This window comes from Neovison vison, chromosome 12 (assembly GCF_020171115.1).
Source record: "Neovison vison isolate M4711 chromosome 12, ASM_NN_V1, whole genome shotgun sequence".
NCBI classification, from domain to species: Eukaryota; Metazoa; Chordata; class Mammalia; order Carnivora; family Mustelidae; genus Neogale; species Neogale vison.
Genome location: NC_058102.1, coordinates 52,888,276 through 52,912,278, shown reverse-complemented (window position 1 = coordinate 52,912,278; position 24,003 = coordinate 52,888,276). Strand labels below are relative to the sequence as shown.

General features: G+C 45.1%; 1 protein-coding gene across 1 annotated transcript; it reads right to left on the bottom strand.

The window, feature by feature from the left end:
• Positions 1 to 550: 550 nt before the first annotated feature.
• On the bottom strand, positions 551 to 20,365 carry PHC1 (polyhomeotic homolog 1). Its single transcript, XM_044227377.1, has 15 exons — positions 20,199 to 20,365; positions 18,380 to 18,537; positions 16,557 to 16,667; positions 15,478 to 15,558; positions 14,757 to 14,906; positions 13,999 to 14,154; positions 7,961 to 8,456; positions 5,678 to 6,459; positions 4,734 to 4,881; positions 4,277 to 4,488; positions 3,584 to 3,698; positions 2,795 to 2,903; positions 2,429 to 2,579; positions 1,731 to 1,962; positions 551 to 901 (listed from the first exon to the last, which is right to left on the bottom strand). Exons 1-15 carry the CDS (start codon positions 20,200 to 20,202, stop codon positions 747 to 749), a joined length of 3,060 nt encoding a protein of 1,019 aa, XP_044083312.1. The 5' UTR covers positions 20,203 to 20,365; the 3' UTR covers positions 551 to 746.
• Positions 20,366 to 24,003: the final 3,638 nt, after the last annotated feature.

Below are 24,003 nucleotides of genomic sequence, written 5' to 3'. Positions count from 1 at the left end.
CACTCCCGTTTTAATAAAGCTATAGGACAGAGCAGAGTTGGAATTGAAAAGAAAGGCAGGGCAGGAGACGCAACAGAGAAACTGAAGGGAGCAGGGGGATGCAAAAAGAAGGACAACCATGTGTGTGCCACACACCTTTTAGCCCCTGCAGCAAATCAGAATGATGCCCACCAAGTCTCTGCACCAGTGAGCCAGCCTGCCACAGATGCAGGAGAAAACGTTCAGTACTAAGGGAGCGACAACAAAGAAATCTCTGGGCCCCAGCCACAATTGGGCAATCCAGAGGGAAGAAAGGGAGTACCAGATGTCACTACTTGTGTCACACAAGCTAGAGAAACCCTATCTCTCCCACTGTTGAGGCACACCTATGTCCCACCCACTGCCTTACCATGTGGTACTGTCTACTCTTGGAGAGCTGAGACCCTGACTAGATCTTCCACTCCAGGATAAGGCTGAGCAGTCCTCGTTCTCTAGACTGCTTTTATAAAGATTGGATTAGGTGAGAAAAGTAAGAACTGTAATGATTTTAAAAAATAAGGTAGAACCAGAGGAAAATGTCACAGCTGCCGCCATGTAGCACCAGCAACCAATTCTTGCACTTCTCTTCCCTGTCTCAGTAATCCCCTCTACAGAAGATTCGGGTAATTGGAACAGCTCGCTCTTCCCTGTAAAGTCTGCTGGTACCAGGTTATAACCTGGACAGTGGAGAGTGTCTGCCTTAGGCTCGTTTGTGCAAGAGGGCCACCTTAGGTCTCCTTGAGGACGTTTATCTTGGCGCAGATCTTGAGGGCAGGGCCCAACTTGATGTTCATGGCACTCATAAGATGCTCCTCTTTAAGTAATAAAAGGGCCTGTCCATCAATCTCCTGGGAACGAAACTCCTCTGCAATCTCTTGGCAGCCTAGAAGGAAATGGTGGGAATACATATGAAAAACTATGTGGTGGTACATACAGAGGACAGGAGGGGGAATTGAAGATGAAATAAAGGGGAATCCAGTAGTGGTTAATCCCAATGTACTCCTCCTAAATTCAGGAATATAAAAGTCTGGGGTGGCAATCTTTGGAAGTAAAATGAAATCCGAGAAACTGGCTATTTAAAAAAGCCAAGAGGAAAGAATAACAAAGTTGTTCAATCACAGAAAAAACTTCATTCAACTAGCTTGAGGGAGAAAAGGGAAGGAGCAAGATCATATGTTTTCTTTTACACTAGCAAAAAAAAATCAAAGTTCAGAGCCTTTATGACCTCTTTATGAGCCCAGGGTTCAGACAAATGGCAAAAAGGGTAGGTTGATTTTCTTTTCTGGAGAAAACCATCCTTTGTCAAGAAGAGTTTATAAACAATACTGCCTGGAAGAGTGTGGAATAACAATGGTCCCTACTTGCCTAATCCCATTAGTGGAAACAGTGTTTTATCCATGACAGGTGTCACAAAAATCACATATAAAAAATACACTTTATCTAAAAATTACTGGTAAGAAATAGAAAAGTGAAAATCAAACACTGCAAGATTGCTGACATAGTAGAGGACAATCAACCCAAAAGGAAATTAAACCAGGGTGTGTGCAAGTTACTTTGTGTAAATATGAAGAATAGAACCTCTGCCATACCATACTTAAGTGCCTACTGCTTAAAAATCCATTCTGTTCCCTATCACAAAGGCCCATGTGGGGTAACCTAAAGAAAAGTAAACCTGTATGTGATCTGGGTTCTCCTGGATAGGCCCTCAATACCTTGTAGAGAAGCGATAAACTCATACACCTCTTCTACACTCCAACGGCTGGGATTGCTGGACAGGAACACAGGGTTGATGCCATGTAATTCTGGCGTCGGTGGCGCCGTATTGGGGTTCCCCAGGTCACGTTCTCCATGCCCAGTTCGCACAGATAAAGGCCCAGGAGATGTTGGAGAGAGTGCTTCATCGTAACTGGAATTATCTGAACCCCGGCTAGAGTCCTCTTGACCCTACGGAGAACAACACAAAGCCATGAGGTCATGAACAGTGTCAGGACATTTCTTCACCCCTTCCCAGCCAACGGGGTTTGGGTTAATACTAGGCACAAAGCAAAATATTAGAGTGAAGAAACTGTACTTTGTTTGCAAATGCCCGGAGTCACTAGTCCACCCTCAAGTAACTTCAAGTAACTTCCAAGTATAAACTATCACTTTCTTGATTCACCCCTTCTTCCAACAATCAATCTAGATTTTGTCAAATATAATGTGATATAATGATTAATGTGTACATGACCCAGTAATCACTTGAGAAGAGACAAGGAGTCACGATCTCTTGGAATCTGGACGAATGCTATCAATACAGAACTCAGAGCTCTGGTCTCATACTCTTTTACAAGGGCAAAGGAACTGCCTGGCAGGGAATGAGGAAGGAATAAGGACCATTTTAAAGGTAGCTGGCTGCGCAACGGAAGCTCACCCGGTGGCGCTTGCCCTGGATCTTGGCACGAGCGATGTCCGAGGAGCTGCGGCGGGGTCCCCGCCGACGAACGCGAGCATAGTTGGCTTCTTGGAACTCTTTCATTTTTTTCCTCTTCAGCCGGAACTGGTGACTACAGCTCACATTATACCTACAGATTGGGGCATATATGGAGTGTCAGCGGTGCTGGAGGAGACCGCCGGGCTAGCCGTGGCTACGTGGGAGTTGGTATTTTAAGAACCGACTTGGGGAAGAACACGAAAGCGAAGACGGGAAATGTCAGCTATGAGGTCATCCTAGGGAAGGGGCCCGCTATTTGATGGAGGAACTGGTGCTGAAGGTAAGGAAGGGGTAGGTGCCCAGTACCTCTTAGCGCAGGTCATTGAGCAGAACCTCTTGGAGCCGCGAAACTGCTCAGCAGGAGCATACTTCCCACAGTACTCACACTTCAGGAGGTTCGCCTTCTTATCTAGCTCTGGAAAATAACGCATCCCTGGGGAGCTATTGCTGATCCCGCTGCTGCTCAGGCCATCATTAGGCCACAGCTGGCTAATTACTCACAGGGTTTGCCCCTCAAGACCTACACAACCTAATTCGGAATCCCTAAAACATAAAGTTCAAAATCCAAAACCTAAAGACACGTCCTTCAGGAACATCATGGCCTTCCTGACTTAAACCAGCCCAATTTCCATCTTGAATGACTAACTTGATCCCAATTTATACTCTCAGGTTGCCAACAAAACTGCATTTTAGAATAGGAGAGAGGAACTAATTACTAACTAGAAAGATGCTGGATCCGTCTCCCAACACAAGTTTACAAAAGCAGTGGGAGTAATATAAACAAGAGTCCTTAATATAGATGATAAAACCTAGAATGAGAAATGGAAATTTAGAAATATCCTATTTTACATCATCTTTTGAAAAATACATACTTAGAGTAAATAATTCGAGAGGTTAGCTTGATAAAATTACCCTAATTCTATAGGGAACTCCTTTTGTGTGATTCTATACATTTTGATATTTAATACAGTTCCTGCATGTGGCTGGACTTCATTTAACTCCCAATTTAAATAATTATTATTTCACACTGAGTGCTCAAACACCTCTATCTCCCTGAGCCTCCTTCCCCAGATGGGTCTCTAAATAAATACTTACCAGCAGATGGGCTGTCCCCTCCCAAGGGGCCCCCTGGCTGATTCTCATTCAGCCCTGTAGGCAGGCCAGTCTGTAATGGCTTCTCAGACTCTTTCAGTAACTGAGAACAACCCACCTGTGCCAGAAAAAGTTTACAGTTAAGTTAGCCTAGTTCCTTTCTGCTTCTCTATAACTTTCCCCAGTATTTCTCACTGCCATATCTTTGCCTGGTTAATGGCCACGTCTGGTTTAGAGAAACATTTCTCAACATGGCAATCAAGAGGCCCTACCTGGCTCTTTTCAGATGAGCCAGTGGAAAACACGTTCCTAACTTCACACACTAGCTTGTCCTTTTCCTTCCAAAGTTGCAGACACCTGCATTCTAGGCCTAGTTCTGCAACTCCTGGTATCTAGAAAAGTCCCTTAACTTCTCTACCACAAATTTCTTCATTATGAGACAGGCTAGTTTGTGTAACTAAACATTATAGCTTCTTCCTTCTCTTCTCCTCTTCCCAACATTTGCATTTGTTGGTCTACACATACTATTTCCTTTCTCCCTTCCCTTCCTCCTCCACAATTAACTACACAAACAATAGAATTGAACCATTCTCCAATAATTAAATAGTTCTGAGATTTGATTTTAGTGAACTTTGGAAAGATAATAATCAGACCAAGTCCCCACTTGAAAGTCCCACCTTATGGCCCTGCCCTCACCGGGAAAGGCTCTGCTCCTTCCTGGATAACGAAGCCTTCAATGATGTGGGTGAGAATCTGGGGCTTCACGATGGCCTGTGGGGGTTTTGAGTCACCCATTTGTCTGGACACCATGGCTAGTGTAGGGGGCGGTGCAGCTGGGGCAGGAGCCAAGGCTACTAGTTCACTGCTTGGAGTACTAGCATTCACACCAGTCACTGGTTCAGCTTTCTCTGGAACAGATTAAGGAACAGATAAGAGGATGACGTAACTGATCCATCTATTAGCCAAGCCAGTCTGATCTTCCACAATAATACATGTTCACCTTTGATCATTCACCCTGGAGTCCCTGTTTTTGGATCTACCCATTGGTCCACCAAGTTCAGGGTCATCTTCTACGGAACCAGATTTAGCTCTGAGCTCACTCAGAACACTTCTCTAATCTCTGCACTCAAATCACACTGCAGAAGTCAGTTACCTCCAAGACTGCTCTTCTCCTCCATGGCCTTTGGACTTTCAGCTACTGGAGATGCCTTGGCAGGAAGCATTGAACCCAACGTGGAGATATCATCTCTCTCCTCCTCAGACTCTGCCTTGCGTTTGACAGCCAATGTCTGGGGTTTGCTCTATATAGTGAAAAACAGGAAAGAAACCAAGATGTATGAATGAAGGATATAAGGAACCTCAATGACCACCATACTATCAGTGAAAACGTTCTTGGTTCCAGATTACCCAATCTGCATACTTCCCATGGTACTCTAGAATTCCCGGTCATTCCCAAGAAGTGTATCTTCTACATCAGGACAAAAGAGAATGTCACATTTAGTCCTGACCTACACCTCAGGATTCTAGTTCACTATGGCTCCACCGAGAACCACTGTTTTTCTAAAGACCAACTTAAGTGAGTAAGGCTATCCTGACCTAATTTAGCACAGATCCAAAAACCCAGAATGATTTCAGGAGCAAATCAAGCAATGTGAAGTACAGATTATTATACACAGTAATGTCTCTCCTACAAAAGGAACAAATAAATACCAGTATCTTAACCTTCCATCAATGCCTCTCTTACAAAAGGACAAACCAATATCTTTTAAGTGTTAGTTTGTAACAAATAGTTGTTACAGATAAAACAATATGATGATTCACAGAGCAGTTGGTGCAATACCATATTCACCCGCCATGCTCACTCACCCACACATATTAATTATCTATTTGTTATGGACTGAATGTTTGTGGTTCCCCTCCCCCACCCAATCCTAAGTCCTAACCCCAGTATGGCTGTATTTGGAGATGGGGCTTCTTAAGGAAGTAATGAAGGTAAAATGATAAGTATCAGTATCTCAACCTTCCGAACTCGTTACTCCCCTCCTAAGTTAAGCTCTATGTCCACTGAGCCCCAGGTCCACTCAAGACCTCACTCACCGGCAGGTGCACAGACTGCATGTAGAAGGCAGCAGGTACCTGGGCCACAACAGGTGAGGAGGTCGTAGCCCCACCCTTTACCACATGCGCTGTCCCCTGCACAGGAGCGAGGCTCATCCCAGACGCCAGCGTGGGAGGGCACTCTTGCAGGGCCCCGGCAGCCTGGGATGAAGGTGGCGAGGAGGCCAAATGGGCCTGACTGGGCTGCACTGTATTGGGCATGCCCCGGGAAGTAGGGACAGCAGCGGCCAGCTGTGCCAACCCCAGAGCCTGGGCCTGGGCCGTCCCGGGCTGCCGGGTGCCCACCACTTGCACAGGGATATGGGGTGGTGGTTGCTGGGTAGCTGACATCTTAGCAGCGCCTAACTGAGGAGGCTTGATAGGTGCTACAGGTGGTTTGGACTGGATGGGGATGGGTGGCTTGGGGGTTGGGTCAGGCGGAAGGGACAAGGGTGAAGACTGAAGCATGGGTTGGACCACCAGGGTCTGGGCTTGCTGCTGGGACTGGGAAGGAGGGACCTGCTGAGTAGGTGGGACCTGCGGTGGCTGAGGGGCAGTGAGTGTGGCAGCTGGCGGCGGGGGCGGCGGCTGCTGCTGCTGCTGCTGCTGCTGCTGGGCCAGCTGGAGGTGTGTGGCTGTGTGGAGGAGCTGGGACTGCCGGTGCTGGAACTGCTGCTGGTGGTGGATGGCGATCTGCTGCTGGATCACCACCTGTTTCTGCTGGAGGTGGATCTGCTGCTGTTGCTGAATCAGGGAGTGGGGCTGGATCTGCGTGTAGGTGGCTACAGCGGGGCGCCCCGAGTGGAACAAAAAAGAGCGGAAAATTATCATCGTTACAAATTGAAAGGGAAATCACCTTTCCAAGGTGTACTTGGCTTTGGGATCACACAGTGAAGGGAAATCGAACCTGGCGGACCCAAGAGATCACTTCATTCACACTCTCACCTCTGAGTCAGACATAACCAAGTCTTTCTCTATAGCGAAGCACCTCCAAGGAAGAAGTCCCTTGCCCAAGCATTTCACAGTCCTCAGTAATTTCTTGCAGCTATCTAACTTTTATTTTCTTTGCTACACTAAATCCTGATAGTTTGACCCAGCAAAGGAGAATGGCTGGCCCATCTCCCGTATGATTAGACTGAGTTCTTCAAGGGTTGAGTCCTTGCTCTATTCATTTTTACATCCCTAGAACCCAGCCCCATGCCCGGCACATGATAAAGACTCAACGGTCACTGAGAGAATTAATGTCCACAAAGGTCCACAAAGATTCAAACATCCTCCCACGAATGCCTGGGTTTTTCAGACTCGTCAGTTTGGTCACCACCTACAAGAAGGCATAAGAGTCAGGGGCTGCAGGCCCAGCCTTTATGCAGTTCCCTCCACTGCAGGTGAAGCCAAGACACACCATCTCCCAGATCGCCCAGAGAGCACATGTAACATGAAAGCACTTTGGAAACAGAGTGCTACGGTATGTAAATACTAGGTGGTAGTAGTACAGCTGGTGATTAACTCTTAACTTTTTTTGTAAGCAAATCATCCAAACAGAGCAACAAAGGAAGTGCCGGAAACAAGGCAGGTAAAAATAAACATTACCAAGTGAGGTACGGACATCTAACTATACCGAACCACATTCTAAAAGCAACTATAAACCATCTGAGGTTATTATTATTTATTCCTTTTTTTATCCTTATCCTTGATCAGATGATCACAAGTTAACTTTACTAAACCGTTTGCTAGTCCTGTTTGCTCTGTTTGCTAGTCCTGAATGCTCTAAGGCACTTAGACCATCTCCACTCTACCCTGGTCCAACTAATCATCATTAAACAGAGTAAGGAGAGAAGTCATCCCTTGCACCAAATCGTAAACTCCATGGGGACAAGGAATCTGTTTTTCAAACATGCATCCCCAAATAATACATTATATGTTAATAAAAATAACTAAAAAAAAAAAGATGCATCCCTAACACCTCCTACAACACAGTAGGCAATACCCAGTAAGAACTGGGTAAATGAATGGATGGGATGGATAAACTGACAGACTCAGGGCCTAAGAAGAAGGGGACAAAGCAATTTGTACAGATTGCTGCCTTGTGGAAGCAGAGATCTACTTCCGCTACCTGTCCTACTACTCTCTCCCTGGACTAATCTGATAAAGACTGATGGGATTTTTTTTTTCCTTCTACTACTCCAGGACCCAGAGAAGCAGGATAAATGGCAAAGAAAAGTACTCTGAGGATTTCAAACAAGTTCTGAGAGAATAATGACATTGTGAGAGGGTAGAGCTTACCTGAGCTAATAAGGGTCTGACTGGGAGCAGGTGTAGCTGTCCGTGTCAGGTTCATGCCCACATTCTGCTGACCAGCCCCATCTGCTTCTGCCTTCTTAGCCGCTGCACTTTCTGCTTCTGTCTGGCTTCCCTGACTCACAGTCACTGTTTGGGCTGCAGGCAAGGGCTGCACCACTCCTGTGCCCTTTCTAGGACAGCTCCCACCCCCACCCATTCCTGAGGAAGGCAATGGACCCAAGCCCCCGGGTGCCTGGCCACCACCACCTGGCCCCATGGACCCTGGGATGCTACTCCCACTGCCTGTGCCAGCTTGACTGAGGTTGAGGGACTGGCCTGAGGCCCCAGAGGAAGCCTGAGCCACAGCAAGGGCCTGGCTAGAAGCCTGGGAGAGGCTAGAGACAGGGGAGGCTCCAGGAGGAATGGCCTTCTGAGTAGAGCCTTGCATTTGGGGTCCTTGGGCTGAGGCCTGTTGGTTCCTCACTGCCAAATTCTGCACCTGAAAGATAAGAAGAAAAAGATATATTGAGAAGAGGGGAACAGGAAGCATGAAGGTCAAAGACTTCTGTGACCGATTCAGAAGCAGTGAAGACAGCTACAGATATTCCCAGCCCCCCTCAAAACTTGTCCCCTTACCTTTACAATTACATACACTGAAGTCCTTCCGGTCACCCGGGGAGGGACTCTTGAATCCTATTTGACTTTTAGTCTCCTTCATTCACTATCAAATCTATGAGCAAGTTCGCTCATTTATTCCTTCGAAATGTCTCAAATTTTCCTTTCTTCTGTTTATTCATTCAACATCGACCAAATACCCTACTATGCTTCCAGTAGTACACTGGATACTGGAAATGCAGGGACGAAAGAATGTCCCTGCTCTTAATGAGTACTTTCTACCAGAAAAGACAGACACGAAAATCACCAATAAACCTGTCATACTATGCAGAGATATACACAAAGTGCCATGGGAGCACAGAGGAGGAAGACAGACTCAGACCAGGGAGATTGGGGAAAACTTCCTAAAAGTCTTTTGTTTCATCTGAGACTCCATGGGTGAGAGGGAAAGTGAAGTTTGAAGACACAGGTAACAACAGTTGGAAGACTATCGAGTGAAGAAAGAGCAGAGCATTTTTGGAAATTATAAATATTTCATTATGTTTGGGGGGAGTCAGAGGGAGTAGCAAGAAATGAAGCTAGGAAGACAGGCTGAGGCCGGGGAGGTAGAAACGTGTGTTCAAATGAGGAACAGAAAGTCTGTCTTCCCCATTGTTGTATTTCCAGCATCTAGCACAGTGCCTGATAGAGTAAGTATTCCGAAATATGAAGAGAAGATTGATGAGCACTTCAAATGACAGGAAGCCACTATTAATCAGAATAAAGATCATCAACACTACAGCTGTAGCGTACAATACTACAACACTACATTCTTTTCAACACTGCTGACAGGAGTGTAAATCAGTACAACTGCTTTGAAAACGGTTTGGCATCCTATCCTAAAGCTGAACATTCATACACCCTCTGATCCAGGAATTCTACAGGAGCAACTCTTGCTCCTGTAGCAACAGGAGGCATGTGTAGGGAAGTCCACAGCAGCACTATTCAGTTAATGGAAGTCTGGAAGCAACCCAAATGGCCATTATCAGAAGAGAAGATGAATGAACCACAGTATATTCACATGGTTCAATACTACAGAGAAATCAAAATTAATAAAATACAACGACATACAACAATACAGATGGATCTTGACAATAAGCTATTAAGAAAATATTCCCCCCAAATTACATACAGCACAAAGACCTTCTACACTTAAATACAAATATGTGTGTGTGTGTGTGTGTGTATAAATATATAGAACATATGGTATCTGGAATTTACTTCTAAATAATCCACAGTGGAGGGAAATGGCCTGGAGAGAAAGGCTGTGAGTTGATAAATATTGCAGCTGGTTAGCAGGTGTGCAGAGATTCATGTATTTTTCTATTTTTGCAGAAGTTTGAAATTTTCCATAATAAGAAGTACTTTTGAAAAACCCATGTAAACACAATAAAACTATAGAAAAAGGGACAGAGGGCAGGATGAACCTAGGAATCAGAATGATTGTTACCATAGGTGGGGCAGGCAGTGGGTGGAGCTGGGGAATGCTTATTACATCATTAAAACATAGTAAGTAAATAAGATTGGGCCATGATTGGACCACTGCTGAGAGCTATCATGAACCAAGGATTATGACTTATCAAACTCGGCACACCAGAAGTACCATTTAAAATAACGTTAGGAACAACATGTATTTTCTTATTGAAAAAACATATTCTGAGGATAATATGGAAGATGCTTAGACCAGGCTGAAGTCAAGAGACCAATTAGAAAACTAGAAGAATAATGCAGGTGAAAAATACAAGGAACCTGAATTCAGGCGAGGAGTAAAGAGGTGAGAGCTTTTGAGAGAGCTTAACAGGAATTACCAGGATGGGGTGTTGGGGCACTTAACGTGATAAGACATTTATATAGTTTGTTTCCAATCAGCTTTCCATAATGACTACTCAAAACTTTCCTAGTCTCCCAATATACCTCAGAACCACTTGTTCTTCCCCCTCTTCCTCAACACCCCTGCAGAGATGATAAAACCACTATGTGAGCAGTTCCATCACCAAATCTATAATCCCCTTCATGAATCCCCACCACCGCCTTTTCCCTGCTCTCCCCTCTATCAGCCCTCCTATCAAATCCTTCTCCACACTCAGGGCCTCAGCTCTCCTCCTTCTCAAGGAGCTTGTGCTATCAATTCCTTCCTGTCTCTTCAACTTCCCCTCTAAGGCGCCCTCCGATCACACCTGAAGCCCACTTCCCCAACCCCAGCTTCATCCCCCTTTCCTTTGATTGCTAAACTGGTAATAATTGTTTACATTCACTGCATCTATTCTCACCATCCAACCATTCCTCAGGTGATACTAGTTTGGCTTCAACCCCCCGAACCCCCAAACTCCACTGAAATGGTTCTCTGTCCATATTGGTAACTCCTTCTTGTCCTCTCTACTACATTTGACAGAGGACTCCCTGCCACTTCTAACGTTCTGCTGCTCCCTTGTCTTCGTGACACTACACAATCCAGACTTTCCTGTTTCACTTTCTACTCCCCTCTGCCACTTCATCAGCCTCTACTGACCCTGAGCTGTTATATTTTCCAAGAAGTAGTCCTAACCCTCAGGGTTCCATTTCTCATATCAATCTGTACCTTTCCCTAAGCAATGCCAAATGCTCTCTTGACTTCCATTATCCTGTGTCTACTCTTGAATGTTTATTTCCATGCAGACCTTCTCTCTATTCTCAAGCACCAACTATCTAAAACTGCTGACCTCATGACCCAGTGACTCACAAGCACATCCAAGACAGCGGTGGGTGTACAAAAGTCAACCTCACCATAAGTCCACTTCTCCAACATTCTACCTCTCTAGTCACACTACGCTGTCACCTCACTGCTGTCACATCTCGTCCCTGGCACCTCTCTCAACTGAATCAGCTTTCCTTTTTCAAAGATCTTCTAAAATTTTTCTCAAATCTATTCATTTCTGTCCATGTCCATTGTTACTGCCTAACCCAAACACCATCTTTCCTCTAAATTGTTGTCCCTAGATTCACACTCATTTATTCACACACGCTTCCATTTATTCTCTACAGAGGAGCTAACATAGTCTTTTTTTTTTTTTTTTTAAAGATTTTACTTATTTATTTGACAGAGAAAGAGACAGTGAGAGAGGGAATGCAAGTAGGGGGAGTGGGAGAGAGGGAAGCAGGCTCCCGGCCGAGCAGAGAGCCCCATGCCAGGCTCCATCCCAAGGCCCTGGGATCATGACCTGAGCCGAAAGCAGATGCTCAACCCACTGAGCAACTATGCCCCCAACGTAGTCTCCAAACCAACAAATGAACAAGCCTCAAACCCCACCATGTGATTTCCAAATTTAAAATCCTCCCATAATGTCCCATCACCCTTCACATAAAGCCCAAAATCCTAAACACTGTCCCCAGTGCCCTGCAAGATGAAGTCTCTCCTACCTCCCCAGCACCATCTCCATCCCGCTTTGCCAAACTCCAAGCATGTAGGTCTTCTTTCAAGTCCTCAAATATATAAAGCTCCTTCCCTCCTCTTTGGATTCAAGGGGTATTTGGACATTAGGTTTCCATTGCCTTCACCACTCTCTTTCCATGCCTTCACCAGACACTCAATTTAAATGTCACCTCCTGGGGCGGTCTGCTCAACTTTTACCCCAAGCCCAAGGCTGAATTAGATCTCTTCCTGGGTTTTCAAAGCACTCTGTACTTTCTAATGAAGCAATTGTTAAGCCATTCAGGTGATTTTTCGTTAATGTCTGGTGCTTCAGTGATTTGTCATCTCTAACTCCTTTAATCCTCAACACACTCCAAGGTAGGTATTTAACAGCTATTTTATACACGAAAAAACCGGCAAAAAGATGTTAGGCCGTCTGCCTAGGTCACACAGGAAGTCATGGACTTGGAATCAGATTCTTATTTTCAAACACTACTCTGTCCCTTCATATATTGACACTCGAGTATCTGATGAGTAAAGAGATGGATGAATCAAAGAACTGGATATGAAACCAGTCTCAACCTCATCCTCTGATCCCGACGCCGTTACCATAGTCTAAAACGAATGTCTGGGGCTCCTGGATGGTTCAGTGAGTTAAAGCCTCTGCCTTCCGCTCAGGTCATGATCCCAGTGTCCTGGGATCGAGCCCCGCATCGGACTCTCTGCTCAGCAGGGAGCCTGCTTCCTCCTCTCTCTGCCTGCTGCTCTGCCTACTTGTGATCTCTGTTAAATAAATAAAATCTTAAAAAAAAAACAAAAACAAAAAAACACTTTACCCTAGTAACTAAATGAGCCCCAAGAATCTCTTACTAGGTTCCTTAACTTCTCTTTCTTCTCCAGGCACATGTTCCTAGATGATTCTTTCCAGAGTATGTCCTTATCCTATTAATCTGCTGTTCAATAGCCAGCCATGACCCCTGCTACCTACAAAGTTACTTGGCTTTCAGACTTCTCCCTGACAATGACCTTTTCTAACATTAGGTGTGCTGTCTCCACTTTATCCACTCATCCCCAATTCAGTCACATACAAATCATGGCTTTACACACACTGCTCTCTCTCCAGTTTTCTTCTAACTCCAAATCAAATCCTACCGATCTTTCGAGGATCTGCTCAAGTATCCCAAAAGTCACTGAGCAGGAATGCAGCCAACTCTTCTCTAAACTCATGTGTCACTCTGAGTTAGGACCATTTACGTTGGACTCCTTTGGGCACTAAGGTCTTTGTACCTCTTTGTTCTCTAAGATCTTTGAAGACTTGACTTGTCTTTCTTTTCAAGCTTCCCAAGTTTCTAGTATATATCTGAGCACATCAGTAGAAAGAGCTCAAACTCACTATTTACTTGCTAACTGATAAACTAAGAGAATGAAAAAAGTTATTATGAGATCTCAATTTGTATTCCATCATAAGAAGCCAAAACTTCAGGCATGAAATCCATGTCCATGTGGTAAGGCACAAGAAAGCAACGGCGAGGAACACTTTCCTGGGCACAGAGACCACTGAGAGTCAGCAGCCACAGTGACTCATAAAGAGAAGGACACAAACATCCTTCCTGCAACAGCCCGGTGGGCTTCACATCTACCTAACTGCAGAATTCCCTCAGCCATCCCTTACTTTAAGAGAGCACTGCAAAGAAAGAGAATTAAGACCTCCTGAATAAAACTGAGCCACGGAGGTCTAAAAGAATGTAAGGACATCTGCCCTGGATTGAGAATAAGGCTTCCCAGGTCCACAGGGCTGTTTTCAGTCAACTTCACCTCCCTTCCTAACTCAGATAACTCAAAAGTTACAAGAAATTCGAGTGCTGTGGAAATGAAGAAAAGGGGAGAAAAAATAAGAACCCTGAGAAGTCGTCATGGGGTAGCAGGGTAGGCCCTGGTCTGTGGTGGTTCCCTTCATCCTCCCCAGTGCCCATCCACAGGTCAAGTGGTTGCCACTGACCTGATCTGCATCTGTATGAACTCCCGGAGATGGAGCAGATGGCACCTCCTGCTGGACCGCAGCCACCGCCCCGTTAGGCATCAGGATGAGTTGGGAGGCTAGAGGCACATTCCGGCCCAGGGTCCGGTTTACCTGCAATAGGTTTCCCAGCTGTGGCTGGCAAGGAGAGGAGGAAGAGGAAGAGCAAAGGAAAGAGAACAAGAGAAGAAGAAAGACAGAAGAAACGGAAGGGAAGGACCACAAGACAAAATAAACAGAAGATACGAAACTGCTAAGCCCTGCCCCTTTCCACACCAACCCAGGAGACCCTTATTCTCCATATGCAATGAATCATCCAGAAGGAAACCTAGAATGTATATAACACTATAGATTGATATCAAAGAGTCAAACATCAAAGAAGTTGAGACAATGAGGATTTTAGAGCAAGTATTTATGTGTAGTAAGTAGACAGGCTAAGAGATAACACTTAGAATTTGGGTACTTAAGCCACAGGTTTAAAAAGATTAGATTATATGTGACACTACTTCAGTGAAAAATACTAAGGCGAACACCTTCTCACTTAGGATCTCAATTCAATCTGCAGGCTACCTGTGAATACCAAGCATCACTTCTAGAGATAGGTAAGGCCCAGAAAGTCCATCAGCGTATCTTACCATATTTGGGCAACCATATTTAAATCAAACAGCTTTCACTCAAGTCTTTGCCAGGGGCACAACAATTATGCCTCTGGAACAATAGCGGTTGTGTCTGTGGCTTACCCGTAGATACATCTGGGCCTGGGACTGGTTGAGAGGTGGGGAGGTGGTGTTCCCCAGTAGCACAGATTGGGTCAAAGTGGTAGCACTGGGAGAGCTCACACTCTGCGATCGGCTGATGAGCTGGGCGGCCGACGTGGTGGCCAGATTGATCTGTGTGGTACAGAAAGGAACCAGAACTAAGGATTTTGGAAAGGTAAAAAGAAATGCACGTCACTGACAAATGCAGAGGGACACAGTCAAGAACAGAATATCTTATTGTCTTCTTTTTTTAAGAACAGACGATCTCATTTTCAGAGTCAGGGGCAAATGAATACCTTCTTGACCATAACTGTCATCCTGACTACTGCAGGGTAGTACCAAAGTAAAGAAACTAGTCCCTAACCACTAACCACTAGCCACCACCGCTAACCACTAACCTAACTACTAACATTACTAGCTGAGAGGGAAAAGGAACAAAATGGAACAGACTTCATGCCTCGTTAAAAGGTCCAGAGATGAGTCCCCTTCCTTTTTCATCCTCTCTTCTTCCCCAGGATTTTCTTTCTCCTTTCTTAGACCTCCTCTCTGAGACTCTGATATAGGCTCAGGTCAGTTGTTTCCCTTTTACTAATATTGTCTACGTAAGAGCGATCTTCTTCATTCACGGCTCAATACACAAGGTTGTTCCACCCAGAGACCCAGGGAAGGAAGCCTCTCAGTGGGGAGACCCAGTACTACTCACTGAGGCCTGGGTGGTGGTAGTCTGCTGCTGGGCAGTGCTGGTGTTTGGGGAGCTGGCCTGCCGACTGGCAGCAATCGTGGCCTGTTAGAGGGGAAAGGAAAACAAAAAAGAGCAGAGACAATGGAGGAAAAGACTGAATCTTGGAATCACAGGCACAAAATGTAATAGAGAGTTCAGATAAAAAGCCAGGGGCTCTACTATGGAACAAGGAAAAGCATATTCCCTATCTCCAAAACCCTCACATTACCACATATGCCAGCCTAATAACTCCCACATAACCCTTCTGGGGCAATCAGGTACTCTGCCCCCTCCTCCCACTTTCTTTTAGGTGGAAGAACAACCTTTGATCAGATCATAATCATGAGTCACTCATATGTCTAACCCAGGGCTGTTTAAAACAAATACAATGTGAGCCACATAAGTAATTTTCTAGTATGCATTTTTAAAAAGTGAAAAGAGGTGCAACTGGGTGGCTCAGTCAGTTAAGCGTCTGCCTTTGGCTCAGGTCATGATCCCAGGGTCCCAGGATCAAGTCCCGCCCTGGGACTCCCTGCTCAGTGTGGAACCTGCTTCTCTCCCTCTCCCCTCCCCACCAGCTTGTGCTCGCTCTATCTTGCTCTCTTTCTCAATCTCAAATAAATAAAATTTTAAAAAATAAAAAGTAAAAAAGGGAAAAGAAACAGGAAAAATAAACTTTACTCAAGCCAATGTATCTCATTTCAACATACAACCAATAAAAACAAACTACTGAGATAGTTTATATTTTCTTATGCTATGTCTTTGAAATCCAAAATTGTACTATACAGCTCAGTATGGACTGGCCACATTTTAAGTGCTCAACAGCTACACGTGACTAATGGCTGCCATACTGGACAGTGCAGTTCTGGAACACAGCCATTCTACCTCCTAATTCCTACTGCAACCCCAAAAACTAAGATCCCTTCATCCTCCTATAGGAGGACAGGAGGTAGAAAAGACTATGATTTTAGCCTGAGTGGCAGTAGTGGAAGCAGTATGCCCCAACCCACCTGTAGTGCCCATCCCCTCCCTCTTGGGCCAGCTAGCTGCTGACCTCTCACCTGCTGGACCGCAGCCAGGCTATGCAGCTGGGCATTGCTGAGTTGCTGCTGGAGCATGAACTGGTGGAAATACTGAGCCGCGTTGGGCTGCCGCTGCAGTGCCTGCAGAGCCTAAGAGGAAAAGAAAGGATCAACCCACTTAGAATGAATCACTCCTAATTCCTATTCTATGCAAATGACTGTGATAAGGTGAAAGGGACAATTGGGAAAAAGAAAAACAAAGGGAGATGGGGAATGTGGCTAAATCAACATCTGATTTGCCCATTTTTATATTAGAACTAGTAAGTTCACATAGTCTTCAAAAAGTGGATAAACAGGGGTGCGTGGGTGGCTCAGTGGGTTAAAGCCTCTGTCTTCGGCTCAGTTCATGACCCCAGGGTTCTGGGATCGAGCCCCGCATCGCATCGGGTTCTCTGCGAAGCAGGGAGCCTGCTTCCTCCTCTTTCTCTGTCTGCCTCTCTGCCTATTTGTGATCTCGGCCTGTGAAATAAAGTCTTTAAAAAAAAAAAAAAAGTGAAGAAACAATTTTGTTATTCTCTATTCTTGTATACAAAGAAAAGGAATATAAGCAATGTAACTCACATGAACTCTTAATTCCCAAAATGGAATTCCCAAAATGACATAGCAAGAAAAAGAACTGGGACTAGACAAGTTGAAAATAAACTGGACATCAAATAATATAAAGAGAAGAAGGGGCACCAGGCTGGCTCAGTTGGTAGAGTATGCAACTCTTGGTCTCGGGGTTGTGAGTTCTAGCCCCAGACTGGGTATAGAGCTTACTTTAAAAAAGTAAAAACAGGGCGCCTGGATGGTTCAGTCAGTTAAGCATTCAACTCTTTTTTTTTTTTTTTTTTAAGATTTTATTTATTTATTTGACAGAGAGAGATCACAAGTAGGCAGAGAGTTAGAGAGAGAAGGGGAAGCAGGCTCCCCGCTGAGCAGAGAGCCGGATGCGGGGCTCGATCCCAGGACACCAAGATCATGACCTGAGCCGAAGGCAGCGGCTTAATCCACTGAGCCACCCAGGCACCCCAGCATTCAACTCTTGATCTCAGCTCAGGTCTGTGATCTCAGGGTCATGACATGGAGCCTACTTAAAAATAAATGAATGAAAAAAATAAAGACCATATTCTAGGGACACAATTCTAGGGCCACAAAAGACCACGTTCTAGGACACAAAGGTGACAGAGCCCCAAGTGGTTGAAAATGATGAAAACTAGAGTAAATAGTGGCTTGTGAAAGATTTTATCAAGTAATATTTTCAAATAACTGGCATCTTCAAACACATAAATGTTTATAAAGATGATGCTGGTAAGGCGGTTTGAGTGTCACCTTTGGGTTATTACTGTATTCTTATTCCGTAATAACTAGAACTATTCTTATTTTGTGCGTGGTTATTCTAGCAACCAAGATATTTTGAGTAAGATGCCCCATTCCCAAGATTTTTTAAAGCATGGGATTTACTATTTGTCTAAAAATAAAACTCCAAGGAGTTTCATACTTCCATTACTCAGGATGATTTACAAGAGAGACAAAAGGTTAAAAACCTGACAATCCATGACGATAAACGGTTAGTTAAACTCTAGCTACATGAACTGAATGGTATAAAAAAAAAAACCATGATTTGAAGACTGAATCTCATTCTCTGCTTGCTTGAACTATTGTCAACTCCTAAGATTCTCAGAGTTGGAAGGGACGTTAGTCATCACCTAATCCAACTCTCCCAGTTTGCTGGAAAGGAACAAGGAGCGGCCCTCTTCCAGCACCAGTGCCCACCTGAAGCCAATATTCACAGATCACAGCCCCTCCCACTTGAGCCTCACCTGCACCGCCTGCCGTTCATACAGTGACATCTGAGCTATCTGGGGCCGAGAGCTGCCCCCAGAGCTGGAGCTCCCATTGGTGGAGTTGGAGTTCTGCTCACTCTCAGTCTCCATGATAGCCGTGCAGGGTCCCAAAAGCCGTTGCTCTGACTCAAGACCTAGATGGAAGTAGCGAAGGATTAAAATTCACACCTGATCTCAAACTAATATTTCCTGTTATTTTTCATGTTATCTAATACTCTTCCTCTCTTCCCTCTGTGGATTCCTTGATTCCTTGAAGCCCATGATTCCTTGGGCTTCTTTAACTACCAAATCTGCAATACACACTTATAACCACATGCTTCCTGTACCATCTTTTGAAGCTATCCAGTGTCTCAAAAGAAACCTTTACAGATTCCCTCATGACTTTCTATTAAATATCAAGTGGCTAGAATGTAAGACCTTAATACTAAGGCTACCTTACATTCCCATAGCATTTGTAACAGTTTAAAATAGTCCTGCTTAAAAGTTACTGTTTTCTCATTTTTATCTGCACCTGCAACATCAGTACTAACATCACCTTAACAATGGCCACCACTAACTGAGAAGCCACCAGGTGCCTCCTCTCGCTGGCCTAGGCTCTTCATCTCCATTACCTCTCATAGTGCTTTAAGGTAAATATGATTGTCCCCATCTTATAATTGTAGAAATGAGGTTTTCCGAGATTAAAGAAGTTATCCTAGTAGGTATCAAGTCTTTACATTAATAAGTGCTGCTTCCTCAAACAAACAAACAAACAAAAGGCTGTGATTAAGGCAGTGTCATTTCGTTCACTGTCCTCATTTTATGGAGAAGGGGCTCAAGATACAGATATGTTAAATGCATCATGGAAAGTCATAAAACTAGAGGTAGAGGGACGCCTGACTGGCTCAGTGGGAAGAGCATGCAAGTCATGATCTTGGGATCATGAGTTCAAGCCCCACACTGGGTGTAGAGATTACTTAAATACAACTTTAAAACAAAACAAAACAAAAACTAGGAGGTAGGAGAGCTAGTCTGCAGCCAAAATAGCTGCCTGATTCCAGCTCAGGCTACTAATAAAAACACTGGTCACATCACTTTCCCTGCCAGCCCCTCAGTCCCCCATTTGCAGAAAAGCCTTCACAACGGAATATATCATTTTAACAAATGACTACCAGGCATTAAACATATTAAATACACAGCAATGAAAGGCTTCAAGAAAGTAAAACTAAACTTTTCACTTTAGTAATCAGAGTTTACTCTCTGCGGTCTACACTAAAATTTGCCAAAAGACATGAAGACATTGCTAGGAACCAAGCAGAGACAGGAGAAAAGAAGCAAGAAGAAATATGCCTCCAAATAACACTAAATGACAATGAGGGGTTTTGTTCATTCTTTTTTTTCCCTCTTTTGTTGGGCCTAGACACTACCTTCTCTACTCCAGAGGCACAGGGCCACTAGAAATATTAGGTCAGCAAAGCACTGTTTGGTTTAGGAATGTAAACATCAAACCAGAATTTCTGCTAAGGCCTGTCAACAGTTTTATCACAATGGATTTATCATAATGATTACATCCAAAATAAAGTAAATAAAATCAAACCGCTTGGCCCTGGAAACAGAGTTGGGGAGATTTCTTATTCAGTTCCCAATATCATCTGATCGCATCATTATCCCCCACATACTCAACCCATCTCTTCAGTTTTATTTAGGTGTAGCAAACGTCACTGCAAACATGGAATATAACACAGGAGAAATCGTATCAGTTTCAACTCTATAGTTATCTTCTCCCACAGTATCAAAGCACTAAACAGATACAGACCCATGAATCCTCATTATCAGCATGTGAAGAAAAAAAGTGGGTAAGGATTAGAGGCAGCATGGCATAGTTGTATAGATCAATGGACTTAGTTTACTGTACTCAAACACATGAGACCCCTTCTTTAGCTAGAGGAGACATTAACTCCTACATTCATAGGTGAAAATGCTAATACTGTAGGACCCCACATCTCCCCCAAAATGGAAGTCTTTTTTTTTTTTTTTCCAGATTGTGAAATGAAAATAGAGATGAAAAGATGCTGGCTTAAGTAATAAAATCAGGAGAAACTGACATCAAAACCAGGAGTCCTGGACCCGAGGCACACAGATCTATTCACTTGTGATCAACGTTGGGACTGCACAATTAAATACAGAAAATGAAAACAACAAAAGGTTTGGGGGGCACAGTGCATTTAAATGTTCAGAATTACATCAGGAGAGAAAGTGTGAGAAGCTGATCCACAGAGGTGCCCACAATCGCTAAACTATTGTCACCCTGAAAGGCAGTATTTGAGTGTGTATGGGCTGGGTTAGGTTCATTGGGTCAGTTTGGGTGGTTAAGGAGCACAGACCTCCGGAAGGCAGATAGAAAAAGATAGTTAAGTGGACCTGCGACTGGGTTCACTGAGCCAAGAGTTGGAGGAAATAAATTCCCTAAACCTAAAACTCTGTCTTGTAGAAAGTATGGGACACAGAAGGCGGCAAGAGAAGGGAGTGGGGGGTTGTTGGGGAAGACTGTGCCAAAGAAATGGAAGTGATCTGGAGAATAGAGATAGTAAGAGCCCAGGGGTCCTTGTTGTATACAGAACCTTGATGAAAATGAGGTTCCAAAGAGGAATCAAAGACACCGAGGGGAAGGGGACAGATAGAGTGGAGCCAGGAGTGAACTGACCCAAGTGAGCAGGGAAATGTGCTTACTGATAGCCGGGAGACAAGCAGGAGAGAGACAGACAGAAGTCAAGAACTGGAGACCGAGGGACCAAGCGGACCATAAAAAGCAGGGAGATTATCAGACAGCATGCTTGGATGGGAGGACCAAAGTCAGAGAAGGAAAAATGAATGAGAAAATGAGCAGTCAGAAGCAACTAGGGTGACGGACAGACGGCATTCAGCGCAGCGAAATGAAGAGCAAGAAGACTTGGACAGACAGTGCCGAAGGACCGCAGAGCGAAGCGCAGAGGTAGGCAGGGAAAGAAACTGGGGGAGGTACCTGGGGCGTTACAGACGGAGGTGGCTGAAGAAACATCCCCGAGCAGCCAAGCCCCCAGAGGTCCTGCCCCTCCCCAACCCGCGGCCGCCCGGGTACCTTCGCGCCTGGCTCTGCACCTAAGTGCTCCCGGGGGGCGTCCACCTCATGTGCCGGGGTCCCCAGTCGCCGGGCTGGGCGGGGGGCTCGCTCGGCCTCCGCGGCGGGCTCCCCTCTCCTCCTCCCCTTCCTGGAGGGGCGGGGGCGCCGAGGGCGGGGTGGGAGGTGCCCGGCGCGGCCGCGGCTCCCCGCCCCTCCCGCCGCTCCGGGTGCGGGCCCGGCCGCGGCTCTGCCAGGCCTCCGGGGCTCGCTCCGGGCCTGTCACTTCCTGCCGGGCCGAGAGGGTGGGGGCTGCGGGCCGGGGGCTGCGGGCCGGGCTGGAGGAGGGGGCTGGCGGGGAGGTGCTTCCGGGGCAGCTGGACCCCTCCCCCGTCCCTCCCCTCCCCTCGGCGCCCTCCTCCCCCTCCTCCCTCCCGCGCGTCCCTCGTTTCCTGCCGGCGCCCGTTGCCATGACGACGCCGCTCCCGGGCCTCTGCGCTCCAGGCCCCGGGGTTGGTTTTTTGTTGGGTTTTTTTTTTTTCCCCCCCTCTCTCGCTCTCTTTCTCCTTTTTTTCCCTTCTTTCTCTCCGAGTTCTGCTCGCCGGTTGGAGGGACGAAACTGAGAAAGTGCTGGCCTCTAGTGGGGACCTCGCTCTCACCGAGGAGATGGGAGAAGGGAGGGAAGTGACGTGAAAAGGGGGGGAAAAAAGGAGGTATTTTCTGGAGCTTCTGGGAATAAGGGATAGAAAGAAAGGATCAAAGGGACGATCAAGCAGAGAGGGAGAAAGCGAAGCCACAACCCTAAGAGAAAGGACAGACTGAGAAAGGGAATTAAGCCGAGGAAAGGAGAGAACGGGGGCCGGGGGGGAGAATGAGGAATTGCAGAGAGAATGCTGATTGTTTAATCCCTCACCTCAATCAACTCCGAGAAGGCGGGAAAGAAGGCTGCTCAGAAACTGAACCCATTAGGAGTTGACGTTCATTTAAAAGCAGCCACGCAATAAGACTTGCTTTGAATAACACATTTAGGTCTGTAGTTTCAGGGATTTTATGTACGTGTGTGGTTAGATTTAAATGTGTATGTAAAAGAGAACGACAAAAATAAGGGAAGAGGCATAAAGAGAACAGAACAATGGGGCTGTATTTGGGGATGCTAAACACTAGATGAGGCAGTAGCCTTTGTCATTTTATTTATGATAGCAGTTTGTCAGTTTTTAATTTTCCTAGTCTTGTGAATATTCAGGAAATATTCGCAGAGCACCTAGGATGTGTCGCCTCCTGTTTTGGAAGCTTGGATTACTTCCGTGCACAGAACAAAGATAATTGCCCTCCTTTACCTTTACAGAAGGCTGGGAGACTCCTCATGGACTAGTAACTGAGGCTGGTGCTTTTCTGGTGTCCTCTTAATCCAGTAACTGTTTTTTACGTCATATTTTTTTCTAAACTCTGTTTTCGTCAGTTATTTTCTCTTAATTCTCTCCTTTAAAAGCCAATGCATGCTTTGTTTTTAGAGGAAAAAATAGGAGTTCTCTCTTTGTTTATAAATTAGATCCGTTTAGATTTGCACCCAGAGAGGTGTGTTTGGACTCCTGGCTCTTAGTTTGTGGTAGCCAGATTTGTGTCAAGAAATCCCTGCCAGGCTTCTAAGAACCAGCCAGACGAGTATGTGAGGGAAGAAACCGGAGGGCAGCCAAAGGACTGGAAAAGCCAAAGGCAAGAGGTATAGGGAGGTGAAAGGGTATGTTGTCATGATGGTTGACAGGCTTTGGCAGAGGATGAATTGAAAAGATTCTGGCAGAGAACTAGTGGTAAAAACTAGGTAAAGCATTAGTCATTTAATTCAAACTTAGGTTTTTGGCATGTCAAAGAAATTTAAAGCTTTCTTGCGGAAATGTACAGTGGATATTGAGCCTAAGCTGAATCTCCGAGCACCAATGAAAAAGTTGTTGTATCCACAGATAATTTTCAGATGATACAAGGCTCACATTACTCATGTACTTCCATGGGTTCCATAGGAGAATTATTGCTGTTAAGTGTCTAAAGAAGGTCTGTAATATATTCCAAGGATAAGGAATCCAGGTGCCAGAGAGTATTTTTCCAAAAGCCCGTGGAAGTTGCATACCTTGGCAGAACAGGGCCATTCCAGCCCCATTGGAAGTGAAGCACTACTACCATATAGAGATGCATTCTGGCTCTAAAGATGTTTTGTATTCCCTGGTCACCAGACCTACCTTTACCAAAAGTTACACATTTCGATGATATTAGGGGAAAAAGATAGTGATGATGTATAATTTTGTTGAATGGTCTCAATCTAGCCTGGGAATACTCATAGACCATGTCTTATGGATTATGAACCAGTAGTTTAATTTTCTGATCTAAAATCTTGTACCCCATATTTCACAATAATTCTTTTCAACTTCATTTCCCTCTAAGACAGACAAGTCTTTCAGAGTCATGGGGTCTTAGCAGTTTTCCAAACACAATTTCAGGATGAAAAAGAAATGGATCAATAATAAAGTGAAGT